This window comes from Gambusia affinis, linkage group LG21, assembly GCF_019740435.1.
Source record: "Gambusia affinis linkage group LG21, SWU_Gaff_1.0, whole genome shotgun sequence".
NCBI lineage: Eukaryota > Metazoa > Chordata > Actinopteri > Cyprinodontiformes > Poeciliidae > Gambusia > Gambusia affinis.
Window position 1 is genome coordinate 5,929,318 of NC_057888.1, and position 20,589 is coordinate 5,949,906.

The following is a 20,589-nucleotide window of genomic DNA, read 5'->3' on the forward strand; positions in this document are numbered from 1 at the left end:
CATGACGGTTCTTCCCAAAGTTTTTCTTTTCTTTTTTAACCTTTCTTTTTGTTAAAAATCAAATGTAACTTGAGAAAGCATCTTGACCAAAATATTTCGGTTTTAACAAAATTTTTATCGCTGCGCATCTTTTAATGGAAAAACTAAATCTGGATGTTTCTGTCTCTTCCTAAGACTCACCACTAGAGGTCACTAGAGGCTCGGTGGTGTTTTTCGATGAAGTTACGTTCTGGTTTCTGGGTCAGATTGGGCAGAAGTTTGTTCAGTAGTATTTTATTTTGTTTTTCCAAACGAAAGCTTATTATGTACTGTGTTGAAAAAATGTTAAATCTTTAATAAATCTCAAAAGCTTTTTTTTTCCGGATCACAGTTTAATTCTTTCCTTTATGTTTTTCTTGGACAGAATTGGTTTTTCACTTTTTGTCACAAAGCTGATATTCCAAAGCCTTCAGCTAAGTGTGCATCCACCCTGCAGGTACCTTTTCACAGTTAAGTGAAGAAGAAGGAAAATTGTACATGTATTCACTCCTTTTTTGATTTCATCTTCAGAACTGGCCATCATCTCTCTTTGCAGCAGCACTTTTGGCTTCAGTAAAAGCTCTAAAAGCTTTTGGAAAGCTTCACTATTTTTTTGGACATTTTCTTTTGCAAAACAACTCAAGCGCAGTCAGATTTAATGGCTGCATCAGTGAACATCTATTTGGAAAAATGTTGTGGCTTTTTTTCCCCACAGCATTTATGGAATGTTTATAGTTCAAGAAGTATAAAAGCTTTTGCAAGGCACTGCTTCCAAGTATGTTGTCCAGTTTCCTTTTTGTATCTTTTCTTAAGAAATCAGATTAAGGAACGGAGAAAAATTAACATGTTATTTGGTCATTCAACTGAACTGTAAATGAGTTAAAAAATAACTGATACCAAACGTGTGTTTTAGTTCTATGCACAGAATAAATAATTTTAATTTAACCCTTTCATACATAGTGGTCACTACATTGGAGCGCTATCTAAAAGCCATTTTCTTGTGCGTCTTGTGGATTTGTATGTTATAAATGCACGCAGACCACTGAATTGGACACTAATGCATCATAAAATACATTATCAACTACTGGCCATCAGCTGCAAATGCAAGAAATTCTTTTTGTTAAATCCATTATGGGTGACAGACAAAAACGCATGCCGACGACTCTTGCAGGTAAAAAAAATATTGTGACATCAGAGAACCCCTAATTTACAATACTACTGATGTATTTTTCAAATAACAACTTTGTATTTGGAGAAAATTCCAATTGATCACCTAAAAAAAATAAAAAATTTTTTTTTTCTTTTTTGCAAATTTTTTCCCTACCTTTTTTTATGCCTAATGAAAATAAAAAAAATTCTAAAATATTCTGACACAAAGAATCATAATTTATGCATGAAAGGGTTAAAGTAAAATATAGAAATCTATATACATAGTCAGCAATATTTCTTGAATGATATGCAGAGTCAAAACGTAAAGAAAAAAGTTTATTTTCATCATAAATAAACAACTGTGGAAAATACAAGTGCCATTAAATCCATCAAACCTAAATAAATAAATATACTGTATAAAATAAAACTTTTCTTAAAAAAAAAAAAACTACACAAAGTACTTCATTGAGTTTCTTTTTTGTCTTTTTTCAATCTTTAAAAGCAAAATGTGAGGTCCTAAAAGTGGTTAATTGTTAATAGTGTATAGGAAGTCGGATGCTATAAGCCAGGGGTGTCAAACTCCAGTCCTCAAGGGCCGACGTCCTGCACCGGCGCTTGAGGGCAGTGTTGATTTTTGGAAGTAACACTACAAACAGGGGTTACCCACATTGTCTTAAAAAGATTTTAAAAACAGCTTTTTAGATGTGCCTCTGCTGCACCACACCTAAATAGAATAATTAGGTCATTAGCAAGGCTCTGGAGAATTTATCTACACAAGGAGGAGGTAATTAAGCCATTTCATTCCAGTGTTTTGTACCTGTGGCACATCTAAAAACTGAAGGACAGCGGCCCTTGAGGACTGGAGTTTGAGGACTGGAGTGCTATAAGCTGTAGTTACAGCATAGATTCAGCTCCTTTTCCTTACTATGTGATAAAGCAAACAATTATGGTTGTGTTTTATTCCTTCCTTTCTTGCAGACATATTAATATGCCCTAAAACATTCCCCAGAAGTCTTACATCCGTCATAGTGTTTTGACAGCACAACATTTTCTGCGTCTTCAGTAACATGAAGCTGCTGCAGCTTGTCCTACTGAAGGCTCTTCTGTCAGGACCTCCTCCTCCACTGAGATCCACTGAAACATCATCGTTCAAACTCTAAACGTTTCGTTCAGTCTTTGCTGCAGAAAGTGTAGCGTTGTTGCTGCTGGACGTGCTGGTGCTCCCTGTCCGGCTGTTTGGGTCGATTCGTGCAGGAACAGCAGTGCACCGGCTGCGCCAAAGTCACCTGGAAGAGCGAAAGTGCCACGTCAGCATCCGTTGGGTTCGACTTGGAGAATTACAAGTGGAAAAAAACAGCTACAGTTTGAAGTACCTGGGATTTGAAGACACGCAGCTCGTCATGAACCTTTTTATATCGCTTCTCCAGTTCCAGATTTTTCCCCTTCAGCTTCTCCCGGTCCCTGCGCTCTTTCAGAAAGTCTTCCTTGTAGACTTCAGCCTAAAACAGATAACAATGACAACATGTCCTAACATCAGTGGAAATCAGTGGATTGAGTGGAGATGATTCAGTCTGTTGTAGCAGCACTTTATTTTTTTTTTTTAAAGGTTTTGTTGGCTTGAGTGGCCTTTATTTGAAAGTAGCTTGACAGGAAACAGGGAGAAGACATGCAGCAAATATCACCAGGCCGGGAATTGAACCTGCGACCTCCGCCACAAGGACTAAGGCCTCAACATGTGGGTCGTGCTTTGCCCCTGTGCCACCACAGCACCCCCAGCAGCACTTTATTTTGACTCTGTCCTCCCTGATATGAAGATTTTTATTTAAAAACACTTTATGGCCTAGAGTGTCTATGAAGATCTTAATTAGATTTTTGGAAGCAACATTACAAACAGGGGTTACCCACATTGTCTTAAACAGATTTTAAAAACAGCTTTATATTTTTTCACAGTTTGTAAATCAAAATGTATGCTGTGTTTATAAATCCTGTCATGAACAGTGATTGTGATCTGACGCCAGTAAACAGGAGATTATGAATGGATCTCTCCTCACAATACAAAGCAAATAATAATACATTTTTTCTTAATATTTAACCTCTTAAGTGCCAATTTCAGCAATCCAAACACCTGACACCCACCTTTGAGATTTGAATAAAGAAAAAGAAGAATTTCTGCATAATATTATCAACTCAGCCAAAGTTATGCTAAAATAACACAAAAAATCCCAAAAGATGCGCATTCTCTGAGTACTTTGAGGAGCAGACAGTAATCATTTCTCACCTGATGTTTCCAGATGTCTTGTAGTGTTTCACTGCTGTTCTCCAGAGGCTCAGATCTCTGAATCGTCTCCTCTAAGGCCTGTGGGAGACACATTGAAGCTGATGTTACAGCCGGTAAACACGCCTCTGTGCTGAATCGAGGAGTAAAGTGTTTGAAACTGAGTTCTGACCTTGTTGAGCCTCCTGATCTCCTCCTGCTGATGCTGCCACCTACGGGTCAGAGTGTGGTTCTGCGCTCGCAGCTCTTCGGTTTCCTCCTCTGCAGTCCGTAACTCGGTTCGAACTCTGTCTTTTCCAGGCTGGATTAAAAAAAATTGATAGAGCTTAGAAATGAAAAAATAAAACCTATAATGTTGGAAACTTGTCTGGTGCATTTAACTGGGTGTCTTTATGGACCTTTTCAGTTTTACAGAATGTGACAGGCCTCTCTTCTTCATCACTTCTCTCCTCTTCAGAGACACCATCTTGTTTTAATGCTTTTAAAAACTGGACCTGTGAATAAAGTACAGAGCATGAAGCTGAAATAACCTTAAATTAAATAAAAAGTACAGTGTGGAAAGTATTCAACCCCCTTGTACTTATCTAATTTTCATCACATTGCAGCACCAAACTGCTTTGACATTTGCTGGGAATTTATAGCAAAACACAAAGTAGTGCATGTTTGTTATGTAGAAGGAAAATTATACATGGTTTGAATCTAAACATGGGCGTGTGTTGTTGCATTTGGGGTTAAGTTATATTATAGATAGGTCATAAGGTTTGAACATGTCTGGACAGAAGATGGACGAAGCAAGCAGGTGACCTGTGGAGGAGCTGCAGAGATCCAAATCTAAAGCTAATCTGTCAACAAGATAACTATCACTCATTTACTCTTCAAATATAATCTTCATGGAAGAAAGTTATTGTTGAAAGAAACTAACAAGAAGTTCCAACAACCATGTGGGAAACACAGCAGACATGGTGAACATGGTTCTCTGGTTAGATGACACCAACACTTGGCCGACATGCAAGATGCCAAAGATGTGGCCCAAAACAAACTTTTCACATTCCACTCAGCATACCAACCACAGGATGAAACATCAAACCGTGGGAATACTTTTTACCAACATAGAAGAAGAAAATTTGCAGAGCTTGCACAAAAAAAAAAAAAAAAAAAAAAAAAAAAAGAACTTTGTTCATCGCCCAGCTGAATAAAATCCCCAAACATCCAGATCCAAATCAGGTCAAAGACTATTTATGAGTAGGAATGGCCTAGTCAAAGTTCAAATCGACTTGAAAAGTGATGTTTCCAGACACATTCAATCTGGTTGAGTTTCAGCTGCTTATGCCAACGAGAATGGGCAAAAATGTAAAACTCCTGACCATCAAAGGTGACAAAGACAAAAGGTTTAACGCTGTAACTGCAGCAAAACAATGGCTCTAAAACCACATCAGTCAGTTTTTCATGTGTATAACATGTTGAAAATCAAAGGAAAATCCCCCCAAAAAAGGCAGAATCCCAAAAAGTTCAAAAGGTGTGTATGTATTGTATGAGAAAATTTCTTTGCAGTCCTTACCTTCTTCTTGTAATACTGCACCATTGTTCTGTACTCTTTTGCCCACTTATTGTTAATAGCAAGAAGCTGAATAAAAAACGAAAACTCTGTTAGCAACAAAACTTAATGCGTGAGTTGATCCAACTCAATTCTGAAATGTTCACACCTCTTTATTCTGCTGCTCCATGATGAGAATCTGTTCTTTCATGGCGTAATAACCACTGACCGGCTCTTCCAACTGAATCACACCGATGAGAGAAAAATGAGGAAACATTAATATGCAGCATTCTAGAGTGAGGCGTTTGTGCAACATAAAACTTCCTTTTACACAGTTTGGGAAGTTTTGCTGTACTGTTGCAGCAAAGGGAGAATCATGAGACTGAAAAACTGCCCGCTTGCACCAACCTGTGTGTCTTTCTGCTCATTGTGACTCTCAGCAGCTGCACAAAGTTTTTCCCCAGTAGAGCCGAGTGGCAAGCAAACCTCAAATCTAGAGAAATAAAAAAAATACATGTTTTGGTTTCAAAGCAATAAATCTGTCATCTCAGATTCAGGAGGTGATGTAAAGAGTCTCACCTGTTTATGTTTGGCAGTGTTGGATACAGTATGTGGGTTTGTTTGTGTTGTGTGGCCTCCGACGTCTTAACAGTCGAACTGTCTCCTGTGTTTTTATGCATAGACTGTAAGAATACAAAACAAGGCAAATCCAAACTGATGAAATATTACATAAAGACCTGAACATAAAAAAGAAAAAAAGACTAAATACTTTTGCCATCATCTTTACTCTCCCACTGGCTGTAGATAATAAAACGTTTTACAGAAAATTCAACGTTGTGCATTTGTGTTTAGTTTCAGCAATATCCAGCAAATCATAGTTCAGCATTACAACAGATGAGCTCAGAACCTGCAGGGGTGCTGCTGGTGCAAAAACAACTCGAACGTGATTCAGAGTAAGATCCGGTTCAAACCCACAGAAAATTATCTCACCTCCACATGTTTGCTTCATCGTGGCAGTTCAGATATTTCCATTTAGACATTACGAAAGGCTTTGAGTCATCCCTTATTTCGCAGTCTGTCTCACTCAGGATAGGTTTTAAACTGTATCGAGCAACTCGCTCAAATAACCTCTTTCAAATTTTATGTTTGAAATTAAATTTAATTGGATGTAATTTTAAACTTTTTAGCCATTTTAGCCTTAAGAATTTACTATACATAACACTTATGTTAGATAACTTCAAGATAATATATAAAAATAAATAAAAAATATACTAAAATATATAAAAAAAATATAAGAACAAATCATATTATTGTTGCGATTTTCTTAATATTTATTACGCTAAAATAATTAAATTAAAAACAATACAGATTACTATAAATTCTACATCTGATACCATTAATCAGTCAGAATTAAAAGTACAGTGCATTAACTCACCATGCTGTAATTCCGAGGCGTCTTCAACCAGTTCAGGTATCTGTTTTAGCGCCTCTGCTTCCACTGCGCCTCGCCTCTGCCGTTCAAATTTAATCCTGCAGCCCTGTGACGTGTTAAAACCGACGCCGTCCAATCAGCAGCGCCGGGGTTCCCTCACGAGCGGTCGCTGACACAGTTTGAGAAGGAAAGGAAAGTACAAACTGCGCGTGCGGTAATGTGCCAAGTGTTTACAGTATTAATCGATGACTAAGAGAAAAGTCTGCAATCACACTGCAAAAAGTTACGTAAATAAAACACGGAGGTTTGAAAGCAGCTGTTCAGGAGGTTTTGTTTGGTTGTCATTTGCTTTGAATTTACGCAATAAAAAAAAAATGTATTCACACTTTTATTTAAGTACTTATGTATAGTTCGCACACATTTTGTAGGAAACGACAACAAAAGGATCACAAGACATAAATGTAGGAGAACAGAGTACCTCAGTAAAACATATTGGTGGCAGCAACATGATGTTGGAATAGCTTTTTCTTTTTTAGCTAATTTTTACTTGAGCTAAACATGGGGAAGTCTTTCAAAACCAACAAACATTGTCAGAGGCTGCAAAAATCTTGAAACTCAGATGGAGGTTATAAAACTTCCACCTAAGTTTGACTGGGTCAAACGTGATAATCAGATAAGAGAGAGAAAAAAAATCCGTTTGTAGATGCTCTCCATCCAACCTTGAACACTTTTTAAAGAAAAATGGGAACCATGTGTAATCACCATTTATTTCCAAATAGCAGCAGCAACATTTTTGCTTAATATGGGAGCACAAACAAAGCGTGCCAAACAGAAATATGAATGTACAATGTTTAAAAGGTTGAAAGCAACATTAAAACGAGGAAGCTAATTTTCAAAAACAAACAAACAAACAAACAAACAAACAACACAAGTGCTTATCAGTTTTCACAATCACTTTTAGCATGTAAACATCTCTATTTTTCACAGTAGTTAGAGCTTGAGTGTCAACTGCGTCAGCACCACTTCTTTTCGACTTCCTGAGTGGTTTGACTGCAGCTGCTCAGCCAACACAAAACGTTTCAGAGCCACTAATACTGAAATGAAACTGTCCAAAAAAAGTAAACTACAGAGCGGTGGGTTAAGGGAAAAATCACACGTCGCTCAGGCTAATCTTATTGCATAATCTAAACTCACAGCCTGTTCTCAAATTTGCTGAGTCAGAGCAGCCTTGTTTCAGGGAAGAAGGAGAGGGGAAAATACGTCACCGCTCCTCCTCCAGTAAACTCGGTGGCTGGGGACTGGACCCAGAGATGCTCTTTACCATTGCTTGTGGAAACATGTATAAGCAGAGGATCCGTGGCCTTTCATTGCCCTACGTAGAGAAAAATGGTCCCCCTTTCATCTTGTGCAGACAGATAGAGTAAAGGATCAATTATCTGGATCATCATCCTTTGGTTGGAGTTTTTTTTTCACAGAAACAAGCAACCAAACATGTATTTTCCCAAGGATACTGGATTAAAACTCACAGAAACACACATTATGCTTTGTTGGAGTGTGTGTCAAACCACCCAGCCTGAGACATTCCAACGTCTCAGGCTGGGTGGACAAAAGACATTTAGGAATTTTTGTTTTATTATTTCTCAAAATGTCAAACAAAAGAGAGAGAGAAACAAGAAAAACTCCAGCAAATAAGAGAAACATGCTCCTTTCCAGTTGTGCCAAATTGGACAACAAAAGAAAAATATAAAACAGTTCAGAAATATTCAGTGTTTTTAAAAGTGAATTAGCAGAACCACATAAATAAAGGGAAGTTAAAAAGTATTGGCACCTTTGAACACAGCTTCTGTTTGTCTCACTCTTAAATATTTTAGATCTTCAGATAGATTTTAAACTCAGACAATGATAACCTGTGTAAATACAAAGTATATATTTAAATTAATTTATTTTATTTATCAGGGTAAAAATGAAAGCAATCCAGAGTAACTTGGCCCTATCAGTAGTTAATTTTATTGTCACATCTGCAGAATGAAAAAAGAAAAATTCCCAAAACAGTACTTTTCTGATAAGATGAGGTAGGATAAATCATTGTCAAAAATCAGCAAATCATTTCCTGATCGAAATAAACTAAATGAAGATGAGAAACAAAGTTACTGGCATCTGTAACTTAAAAATTAAGAGGTGTGACCTCATGTTAAGGTTGACTAAAGGGTTATGATACAGGGGAATAATCCAAATCAGACCATAAAGTCCACCTTTGGATGGAACAAAACGAGCAAAAGGGTGCAAACTTAAACAGGCTAAAAATGAAACGTCTGGCTGAGGCTGAATTAAAACATTTTGGCAAAGAAGAATAGGCCAAAACTCTCTCACAGTGATCTAAAAGGCTGGTTGGCATTTATTGCGAAGACTGATGAAAGTTTGCTGATGGATGTTTAGGGAACAATAATTTCTTTCTCATTGGCACAGATTTGCTTGGATAGTGTTTTCTTTTAAAAGCACGTTCAAAGGTTTTGGATGCTAACTCTTTGGAGCTAACATCACACAGACTAATGTTCAGCTTGGAAAAAAAGGGCAGACAAAACTGTAGCATCCCATAGCTGTGAAGATAACCATTGTATTTTGTTTTGGTAAGGATTTGTTTTTATTGCTGAAACTTTATGAGCAAAAAGAAATTACTGGCCTAAAACAGAAAAGGTGTAATTTGTTTTAAAGTCAGAAACTTAGAAGAAATGGTGTTATGAGTTTTTATAGTAAATATCTGGTGTCATGTGTACATTAAAACTACAATAGTACAACTTTGTTTCTTAGTTAGACAACTGTAATTAGTTAATGCAGTGAATTTACATCCCTATCTTGTATGAGGTCAGCCGATGCCCTTTTTGACTCTTAATTTACAGTTTCCCATGGAACCTTGTGGTTTTGCATATTCTCACCAAATCACTTTTGGCTAATATTTCCAGTATGCTCTAACGGGCCCACAGATTCGTTTACGAAATATTAAAAATCTCAGATTCTCCTTAATGTCCCCATCTAATTCACGCTGACACACCAATGTGGCAACATATCCTATTTTAAAAATAAAACATACTTGCATAAGCAGGCAGTACCAGTTACTGGTGTACTTCCACTAACCCTAAAAACTACATATATAGTTTTCAGAAATTACATTTCTGATAACTTCCCAAAATCTAGGTGGCAACACAGTTTGTGATCAGAAGTAAGGTCACTATTCAAATGCAAGATTTTAGTCTGGTGTGGATAATGTGTTGCATTTTGAAACACCCTTATAAGAACATTTTGCTAAAATTATTAATAGTTTTAATTCAAAGTAAAAACAGTAAATCCCCAATACATTTGTACCAAAGAAAACAACAAAACAATGGAAAACAGGCATCAGTTTTGAAAAGAAAATACCAAATCTGCATAAAGAAATGGCATATCAAGAATGATTACAAATAATCACTTAAAAAATATTTATAGTCATCACATCATTCTAATAATTACTTACTTGCTGTTTTGCTTTCTTCCACTGGTATATATAACTACCGGTATTTATAATTTCTGCCATCATCCTAAACTTTTATTGCCTCCACAGGTTCAAATCCAAACTCCTGTAAGTCATATGAATAATTTTGGGCTTAACTCTACATAATGTTATGCATTCTTGTTTAAAACTGGTTTTGAACACCATCATATAGATTTTTTGCCTAAGCAAAATGATAGAAACAAAAAAATTAGAGGAAAACTAGCAAATTTGACAAAATAATAGAAACGAGTTGTAAGGTTATGATTACAGCCTTATGCTTATTACTTCTTATATGCTGCAAACACAAGCAAGGTGACCTGAGGCATGCAGAAGTATGTGGAAGCTGTAATATTGTAATTTCCATTGTTTTTTTATTTAGCAAATTGGCTAAAAACACTTGTATATATTGTTCCGTTATTCTTCTTTTATTTTCTTTAAAGTTTATATATTTATAGTTTATGTCTGGGCAAGTCATATTCCTTGTTTTTTACATATAATCTTGGCAAACAAATAAGATTTTGATTCTTCCTAAAACTAATCTTCAAAATGTGCCAAAACCTTTCATCGCAGCACTTAACTTCAGCTCTGCTCTATGAACTCGTCCCGTCTGCTGTGGGTTTCTCTTTCATTTTCTGACTTTCTGCTCGTGTTTGTGTAAATGTCTTCCTACGTGAAGCAAGTCGTATTTTCACCCTCCTTTGAGCCGCCCTCTCCCCACCATACAGGTTTTTCTGTTTTCTTCTGAGAAAGCTACAAACAGTCCAGATCAGTGGTTCAATGACCATTTTGGAAAATCCACAACATTCACTAAGAAATGTAACCTCATGAGTAACTAGGTGAATTACCTCTTCCTGGTTCTCGGTTTGAGACAAAATAAAAATGATCACTGGAAGTCTCTTTGCTTTGGGTTGTGTTGGATTTAAGTATGAGACGCTTTCACAGTCATTCTGATCAGGCTTAACCTGAAGTAAATTTTCTGCTTTTGTCAAAGTCCCTGTGCCTAAAAGAAGCCGTAAAGCTTTTCCAATTAACTACATGAGTAATTCTTGCTCGTAAAACAAGAGGCTGTAGAAAGGAAGATGGTAGTGATTTAAAAATAAAGTTCAGATTCATGTCAGCGAGAACAAATATTCACGAATGTCGAAAAATTACATCATAGCTTTCAGTAATGCCACATCAGCACTTTGCCATTGTCTCAAAAGCAGAACATAAAAAAAAACACATTTAAAATGAATGTTGCTTTATGAGTGACTCAAACTGCCACCGTGTTTACCGACATTACAATACATCACAGAGGGCCATGTTGTGGTTTTTATGAAGGGGCCTTCTTAATGCGGCACCTGGGTGGCGACAACCCCGAACGTTTGTTCCCAGCACCGACTCAGGCCCCTTTTACGGTACTTGTGACACACCAGCAAGTCACCAGAAAGGAAAGAGGAGGTTCAGCCCATGTCAGTGAGCCTCCTTCTTCCTGCCGCAACACTCCCACTGCGAGGGACTCACACACATTTCTCTGCGCACTCGTTTTGATCTTGTCAACTGCACAACAGGCGCTCCCTTTTGTTTACACATGAAACGGAGCGAGACCTTTTGTAGACAACGCCTCCGGTTGAAGCCCTGAAGTGAGTGGGACCGGAGAGTTTGTTGGAAGACTTTCTAGTCTCTCTGGCGGTTTAGCAGGTTCACGCATATTTATACGCTCAAGTCTGCAACCCTTTTTGGTTTCAAGCTGCAGTTTCACAAGAACAAAGAAAGAAAGCAGACACTCATCGTGTCTGGATGTCAAAGTGGTTTCTTAATAATCAATATCTTGTAACAATAGGTAACTTATCAGGTCTGGCTTATTCATTTACACCAGTGCAAACTTGGTCAGAAACTGTGATTCCTTAATTAAAGAATAGAAACACTCCATAAAAATAATGTTTTGTATGGAGATATTTTCATTTGATTACATTTTAGTCCCTTGAAAAAAAACTATGAATAAACCATTTTCCTGTTACCACCACAAATTGTGCAGAAAATACATGTAGATATAAAAACCTAGTTTTCTATATTTATGTTTTCTCTAGAACCTCCATTAACTGTAATTTAGACCTGGGTGATGGATTTAAAGTTGTATTCTGATATTTTGTGTTACTACCATGATAATAGAAGTGACAATAAAATCTATTTATTCTTTTTAAATTAACTGTTTATTCTGACACATAAATAATATTTATCCCATTATATGTTTGTCCTGCTGGAAGCTGACCCTCGTCTCCAGTTTCAGTTCTTTTGCCAGCTTCTAACAGGTTCTCTGCAGGATTGACCTGTATTTAGCTGTATCCAGCTAAATACAAATTATGAATGGTAATAAAAAATATTACATGTAATTAACCCTCCTGTTATGTTTGTTTATGAGGTACAGCAAAAATGTTCGTGGGTCAATTTACCCTGATCCACTAACACACCATGTCACACCATGTCAGCCCATCCATGATGTTCCCTAACGGAGTGTTCACCAGGGAGACGAAATGATTTCTTCCCTTACAGAACTGATGCACCAGATCTTTTGTGTCGCCCCAGAACATTGTCTGAAGCAAGAAGGAGATAAGAAAGTTAAAACTTGTAAATTATGCCTGGATGTTCTACACTGACAGCTTTATAACCAGAATCAATGACCTTGTCACATGAATGTGTGAAGGGGTTCTCCACAAAGAGCGGATGGTTAGCTTCATCTGGAAAGTTACATGGATCTTTTCCGACATAGGCTTCCTCAAATGTACTTAATAACTGTTCACATCTGAAAATCAAAGCAGAACCAAACAACACTGCAACTTTGCTTTGCATGCATTTTTAAAAACTGAAGAGAGGTTTTACCTTTGGCTGGTTTCTGGGAAAACCTGATATTTCTGCCTGAATGTTGCCCTGAACCGGGACGTTCGAGGAGAAAGGAGATCAACTTAGTATTTTTATAACTAAATGTAAGCAAAGGAGTTTAAATAACTATTTTTTTTTAAAATCCTGCTAATATAATTGCTATTAAAAGAATGTGGGGGGCATTAGCATGAAAGTATTCACACTTACGTAACCAGTTTGTTGATGGGTTTTTTATTTTATTTCACCTTTAAATGGTTTGTTTTCCGGTAGAGAAGAGACATTAAAAATTGAAAAAGTTGTCAAAATAATAATTTTCTTATAAAATGTTCACTTAGAAATTCTGCAACAGGATGATAATGCAAGGATTGCACGTTTTTTTGAAGCTTACAAAACAGGTTGCATTTTGACATAATCTATCATAAATGTTGATATAATTTTTGTAGTTTTTACAACTTTATTTTGATGCAGCAACTCATTTGGTTGTTGAGTGGCCAGAGTTTATCTCCATCAGACAAGAGGCAGGTTACACCAGAAGGTCACCAGAAAGGACTAAAATAACACATGCAGACGTTAGAGCAATTTAGATATACTAAACACCTGAAACATTAAAGGCTTAGCATAAGGAATAATCCAAAATAAAGTACTAAATCTACCTTTGAAAAAGGAAACCCAACACATTCAGGCAATGACATGAGCTAACCAAAAACAAGTGAAACGAGGACCTCTGGTGGCTGTGGAAGGATAAAGAACAAATCTCACAAATAGAACAACAAAAACAATTCAAGCCAGAAATACTTCAAACCCCAAAGGGAAATCAATTTCTGATTTTATTCACATTATCCAAGTATCATCAAAGAGTTGCAGATGACTCTGGGCAGGAAGGATCTCCTGTAGCAGTCTGTATAACAGCGGCCGAGATAAAGTCTCTTGACTGAAGATAGATTGTTTCATAGGAGGTTCATGAAGTTGATCCTGTGGGTCGTCCGTAATGTTCTTCAATTTATAAAGAATTTATAGATTCCACATAATAATAATAATAATAATAATAATAATAATAATAATAATAATAATAATAATAATAATAATAATAATAATTCCCTATTTACAACCTTGATAATAAAAAGACATGATCCGTGCTGTACTGACCAACAAATATTAAAAGATTGTTAAGATTGGTTTAAAATAGTTCCATGTGTTGGTTCTTTCAGTATCACCAACAGGTACCACAAGGTTTCTCCAGGTCAGAGCCACACTCCTCAATTTGAGACCTTGAACAGAAAAATCAGTAAAATTTGATTGATTGTTATGAGAAAACATAACGATCAATCAATCAAATTTTATTTGTATAGCACATTTCAGCAGCAAGGCATTTCAAAGTGCTTTACATCATAACAAACACAAAAACACAATGCAACATAGAATCAACAACCAAAACACAACATTAAGTCAAGTTCCATCAATAGATTCGTAATCGATTACGTTTCAAATACAACTCTAAACAAGTGGGTTTTTAGTTGATATTTAAAGGAAGTCAGTGTTTCAGCTGTTTTACAGTTTTCTGGAAGTTTGTTCCAAATTTGTGGTGCGTAGAAGCTGAATGATGTTTCATCCGTTCATGTTACTCATACAGTATTTTACTCACCTGGGCACTTCCAAGCAGCTGTAACTGATCCCTTTGTCCAACTCCTTCACCACGTTTTGTAAAGATGGATTTGTGCAGTTTGTTCTGAGAAAGTAAAAGACAGAAATATGTTTTTTCCTCCATTTCTGCTAATAGTGTTAAATCAGACAGCTATGTTTGATGAATCTTACACAGAGTTCCTCTGGATGACCAGAACAACATTCAGGTTTTTCACCCTGGGAGACTTAAACCTCTTCACCTCAATGCTGCCAAAAATACTGAAAACAAAAATAAAAGAGAATTAATTTAAGTCATTGAGCAGCATCTATAGCAGAAACCAACAGCAAACAACGACCCTTAATAGCCGGTTGAACATCTGATTACATTTATATACTAAAAGTGAATGTAGAGTTGGAAAATGTAAAACATATCTTTTGCTTTTAAGTGTTTTTGACAAAAAAATTAGCAAGTTTTAGATCTGGGATTGATCATTTGAAAAGTTGATTTCTTTATGTTACCTACAATATAAACACTAACAATTGCAAACTTGCTGCCACTCTGTGTTGCTTTGTGTTTTTGCGTTGATTTGTGGCAGGCTTTATAAGTGTGAATAAAGTAAAAATTAAATAAATAAATAAATAAATAAATAAATAAATAAAATAAAAATTGCAATTGACCTAAATTTGCCAATGTCTATATTCAGAGCAACACTTTCACAGCTTGGACTGTGACAAATGAGAGGAATAATCTGCCTGAAAGCACAGTTTTTAATCCCCCTCTGTATTCTGGGTTTTCTATTGTGTACTTTCTTGTCTGGTAGCCAAAACTACCCCTAACCCTAACCTCAATTTTTAAAACTACATTGATAAGTTTCAGTCTGTGGATCCTTAGAGTTAGTTTGGTTCTCAGAGATTTCTTGAGATACTACTACAAACCAAACTGGACATGATACCAAATTTATCTCATTATTATGTGTGCAGGATTGTACAAGAAAAAAAAAAAAAGAAAAGAAAAGTCCATTCTCACAGTTGGAGAACAGAAGCAAAGCCTGGCATCCTGAGGTCACAGAGTCTCCATAACAACCACTAGATGCAATCTGCATGCCAGCTGGTTGTTTTGGAGAATATTCTGACATTATTACATTTTACAGAAGAAGACTATATGCTGCTGTATTATCAAAAGGATAACGAAAGGGGATTCACAAGGTTGTTTAAAGTCAACTCAGTGGACAAACATGGACAAACACTGTCTCATTGTCCTCACTTTCATAGCACTGCATCACTTAATGCACAAAAAAGTTATCAAAATTGGTTGCGATAGTTAGCTTTAACTGATCAGTTTGATTACTTGCTCCTGGCTTTAAAATTGGAATACAATGCAGGTCAGGTGAAGCACAAAATATAATGTAATATGTTTGAAGTGCCTTTCAAGAGGAATTATTTACATATATAAAAAGCATCAAAAGAGACTTCTAAGAGTGTCAAACCCACCTTTTGGGATCGAACGGCATTATGATGGAACCGTTTAGCATCGCGGTGACGTTTCCACAGGCAGCGTCTCCAAACTGAAATGAAATCCTGTTTAGTAGTCAAAATATTGCCATTGTCAGAAAGATCATTGCATGGCCAATTGAAGAGCTTACTTTTAAATAAAAAACATGATCAAATAAGTAAATAAATAAATGCAAACAAACCTGTAAAGGACAACATTCATGTAACATATTTAAATGAAGAAGAAAAACCATCAAAAGACTGCAAAGAACTAGACTTTTCTAGAAAGGAACCCAATTGTTTAACAGTTGATCTCTGTGTCGCTGCATTTTAGTCTCTCTAAAATAGTTCTGAAATATTCTTCCACAAACTAAATGTAATATCATTCTAGCTATTACTTTTTCTTCAAAACTACTGTGTAAAAGCAGAAGTGAATTTGGGTTAATTTATACACATTTTCTGAGGTTCATTGATTTATTTAGCGTCTTTGCAGCCAAACCAAGAAGCGGCCTCTGAATGTGTGGGCTGCTGCTTTCTCAGGAGGGAGCAGTGCAATGCGGCTCCATGGAGACCCAGACAAAGCCTTATTGATGAAGACCTTTTTCTGTTCTCCTCTACATTGTTATCAGCAGAGGACTGCAAAGCCACGTGGAGTTGTTACCCTTCAATGGCCCAAACTCACAGCTGTGTTATTTCCTGGAGTAAAAAACATGTAACTTGCTCTTCTTGACTCACCGCAGTCGAGACTCTTCTCCAGAAAGAGCGAGGAGGATTGTTCTCACAGTCAAGCCATCCAGGGCAGTCAGTGGTAAGCGTTTCTATAACAACACCACCAAGACAGTTAGGCTCTCACATAAAAAGTGAACTGAAACTACAGAATGTGATGTCCAAACACTGTAGTAATAATATATATTTGAAGAATAAAATAGAAAAAATTAAAAAACAATTTCAGGCTCCCAAAGTACTCCAGAGGATTTTTCATATTTATCATAAATATAAAAAAATTACCCAATTTTTTCCTCAGTAAAATGCTGAGTATATATATATGTACAATTTTAACCATATTTGTTACAGAGTAATGACACCAAACTCCACAAGCAGAATAACAACAAACATTTGGACATTTAAAGACACAGAAAGAGCAGCTGGAGAACTAGTGAAAGTGAGCACATAAAAAATGAAGAGGGCATATATTTCTGCGATTGCAGCTAAAAGTATTTTGGTTTATATTCCTTTCTGCTTTACACATCTAGACATTGAAATTATGAACAACTCTCTAAGCAAAAATAACTTCAACTCACTGACTGGATAGAAATTGTCTGCAAATATCAAATCTAAATCCTTCACACAGATTCTCAATTAAACTTAGATTTGAACTTTGACTAGGCCATGCGAACACATAGACATAAGCTTTGTTTTAAACTTTTCCAGTGCGGTTCTGGGTGTGTGTTTAGAGTCTTTGTCCTCCATCCCAGTACCAAGCCCTTTAGCCTCAAACAGGTTTTCCTTTACAGTTGCCTCATCCTTCATGCATCTCTCCATCAACTGTGACAAGCTTCCTTGTTCCAGCAGAAGAAAAGCATCTCCATAGCATGATGTCACAACATAAAAAAGTCCCTATAAAATACATTAAAGTTTGTCTGTAATGAGACAAAGTGCGAATAAGAACAAGCAGCGTCCATACGTCTGCAAAACACTGTATCTGCTGTCTTAGTATAACATGTGACGTTTCTAGGAAGCCAAGTCAGTTCCAACCCTCAACTTCAGCTTTCTGAATGTTCCATGTGAAAATGAAAATAAATTAATATCTAAAACAACAAAAAATACAAAAACCTGTCTGACAAAACAAACAAGATGTCAGTACCTGCTCAATGGATCTTTGTACAAGTAAATCAAGCACTCAAAAAGGTAAAACAAAAAACAAAAACAAAACCGACTCTTGCCCTCCACTATTCTTACCATTGCTGCCCTTCTTTCCACACCAGGTCATGCTGTTCAGGACTGATCCTAGCAGGGTTTCCTCCACAGTCTGAAAACAGTCGTTCTTCCTAGCAAAGCCTTGGACCACGTCATTTGTTTTGCTCCAGAACAACAGCTTTGCCGAAACACAATCAACACGATGCAATCACAACATGTGGCATAAAGGAGAATTAAGATATGTGATTTTGATCAGTTTTACTCTGTTGCATGAAGATTCCAAGGGAGCTGCAGCAATAAGGGGATCGTAGGCGTTTGGGGGAACTTCACAAGGATCTTGGTTCACGTAGGCTTGCTGAAATAATTCCCATATACGTTTGCAGTCATACCTGAAAGGGAAAGGTCAGAGTTAGGCTTTCAAATGTTGTGGAGATGAAGTTTGTCAACCTACATCTTAATGAGAATTCCCGTGTTTCCAAACAAAAATATGAAAAAGATTTTATTTTTTTGTACAGTGTTCCTACAGTGAACTAGATGACACTCTCCAATTTCCTTCAGTTAATAAAATGCTGAAGTTCAATGTACATTTACAGAACTTTTCTCTACTTTATCTTAAAACAACATTAAACTGTTGGCTAAATTAAGCGAATACTACTTGTGTTCTAATTTTTATGATCTAAAAATTTCCAGGAAAGCTTTTCCCAAACTGTTCAACTCCAGTCCTTTTTCTGAAAACTAACTGGACCAGCTAGTTTTCAGAAAAAGTTGATACTTTGTCACAACTGACCAGAACACCTTGGCCAACTGAGTCCACTTTCTAGCTTGTAGCCAACTGCAAACTGGACTTCTTTCTTATTGTTCTCACTTTAACAGGAAGGTGGTTGCATAGAACTTGTCTAATTGGCTCAAATATGTGGGGAGCGGAGAATAACAGCGACAGGTGAAAGTCATCACTGGTGCAATAACAATGCCAATATCACAAATTTCATTTCACTCTGATAGTGGCCTTTATTTTCTAGTGACATTTATTTTGTAGTAGATCTATTGGAAAGTGGGTTGTGACAGAGGGGGAAGACAAATGGCAAAGTCAACGGCTGCATCAAGGCCGGTCTACCCACCTCCGCGCCCTTCAGCATTTAAAACCTAATCCGTTAAATCTCTCTACAACTTTCTGGACCAACTTGTTTTAGACAGGCGATTTTGCATCAAAACTAGGAACACTCAACATTTTCTGTGTATTAATGCAAGAACTGAGGTCATCTATTTTGCACATACATTTTGGTACAAAATTATTGAAAATCTTGCAAGTTTTAGCATTTTTCTTTTGGATCCAAACTACTTTTCCTATCAGGCAATCCGTTGTTTTACTTTAAGTCTTACTGTCCTTCAGTAAAAGCTGGAATCAGAACATCAGAAAACACAAAATCAATAGCAAACAGGAAAAGCCTGATCAGTGCATCAACTTAGTGTTTAATCAGTATTTATTGATCACTGTTTTGACACAGTATGTTAAGCGATTTCATGTAAAGTGATTATTTATTGCTCAACAGCTGGTCCCCTGTTGAACGATTTGAAGCAATATTGGCAGGTTTTTTCAGCGTCTTAAGTTGTTGCTGATTTCTTCCACTGAGATCAGCATCTTGAAGTCCGCCAGCGCTTAAAAATAGCAACACTTACCCTTTGAACTTCTGACATCTCTCCATGAACGTGTCTTTAAACTCTTCTCTTCCCCGACTTAGGGTCACTCCTAACACAACAGCGAGGATAATCACAAGAAGGACCACCGCGGTCACAGCCAGAATGAAGCAGCGTCTTCTGCGCTTCTTTTCCGAGTCGCGGATCTCCCCGCTCTCCATATCTTTGACCCCGTGGGAGCGTCACAAATTAGCGCAGGGGTCACTTCTCAGCTTGTGTATTCTCACTTCTACTTGACTCGCGGTCAGGATGTCTTTTTATAGGCGCGCCGCGCGTGAACAACAGTGACGTGACGCGAGTGAAGAGAATTTTTAGGACTGTGGGATTTACCAGAGCAGCTTCTCGCAGTATGAGGACTTTGCAGGTGCACTAGGGGGGACCCCAAGCCACCGGCTTGGTTCTAGCATATGGTATTCTAGAAATTACTTTATCCATGTACAAATTCATTCACTCCGAGTTAAATTTGTGGGAAATAAGTTCTAAATTACCAACAGAGATCAGGGAAGGCAAATATAAAGTGACTAAATACATAACACAGCTTTAAAATTTGATTTCATTCATAAAAGGGAGAAAAAATCATCTTGTTCCTGCATGTCGTTTGCAGCAACATGCAGATAGTCATTTTGTCCCCCATCACCAAGACTCATAAACTATCTCCAAGGGTAGTGAGACTTTTGAGCAACAGCAACCTGACCTAGGGGTATAATCTGTCAGTAAAATTTAGTCTGGACTTTGACTAGACCAGTCTTAAGCCTTGTACTTGATCATATGATTATGAACTGACAGTACAACTTTATTCCTCAGAATTCTTTTGCTGAAGAAATCATTGGTTCATTAATTATGGGAAGTCGTCCTGAAGCATGTGAAAGTTAGTTATAACTTTTAGCAAACATTTCACAAAATTTTATATCTACAACAAATGCATTTTAGTTTTTGCAGGATGCTGTTGTTCATGATGCGATACATCTCTCAGGAATTATATTTATTGATTGTTGTGTCAAATTAAGCTGTTTTTCACTAAGCATTTCTGAATATCTTCACAACTGCACTGCAAGATACATAAAGGTTGAACA

The 20,589-nt window shown here is 36.8% G+C and overlaps 2 protein-coding genes across 3 annotated transcripts; both read right to left on the reverse strand.

The window, feature by feature from the left end:
• Positions 1–1,490: 1,490 nt before the first annotated feature.
• Positions 1,491–6,481, reverse strand: LOC122823990 (TNFAIP3-interacting protein 3-like). Its single transcript, XM_044104121.1, has 10 exons — positions 6,412–6,481; positions 5,556–5,659; positions 5,385–5,469; positions 5,146–5,217; positions 5,001–5,066; positions 3,841–3,936; positions 3,615–3,743; positions 3,446–3,523; positions 2,541–2,666; positions 1,491–2,453 (listed from the first exon to the last, which is right to left on the reverse strand). The coding sequence occupies exons 1-10, from the start codon at positions 6,412–6,414 to the stop codon at positions 2,337–2,339; spliced, it is 876 nt and encodes a 291-aa protein (XP_043960056.1). The 5' UTR covers positions 6,415–6,481; the 3' UTR covers positions 1,491–2,336.
• A 6,527-nt stretch (positions 6,482–13,008) lies between these two features.
• On the reverse strand, positions 13,009–19,805 carry LOC122823991 (ADP-ribosyl cyclase/cyclic ADP-ribose hydrolase 1-like). 2 transcript variants are annotated; one of them, XR_006369434.1, is made up of 9 exons: positions 19,499–19,805; positions 18,084–18,210; positions 17,864–17,999; positions 16,640–16,722; positions 15,905–15,978; positions 14,606–14,692; positions 14,436–14,519; positions 13,940–14,061; positions 13,009–13,765 (listed from the first exon to the last, which is right to left on the reverse strand). XR_006369434.1 is itself a non-coding variant. In XM_044104122.1 (8 exons), the coding sequence occupies exons 1-8, from the start codon at positions 19,675–19,677 to the stop codon at positions 14,004–14,006; spliced, it is 828 nt and encodes a 275-aa protein (XP_043960057.1). In that variant the 5' UTR covers positions 19,678–19,805; the 3' UTR covers positions 13,009–14,003. The 2 variants fall into 2 exon arrangements, 1 of the variants encoding a protein (XP_043960057.1); XM_044104122.1 differs by having other exon boundaries at positions 13,009–14,061.
• Between the last annotated feature and the right edge of the window lie 784 nt (positions 19,806–20,589).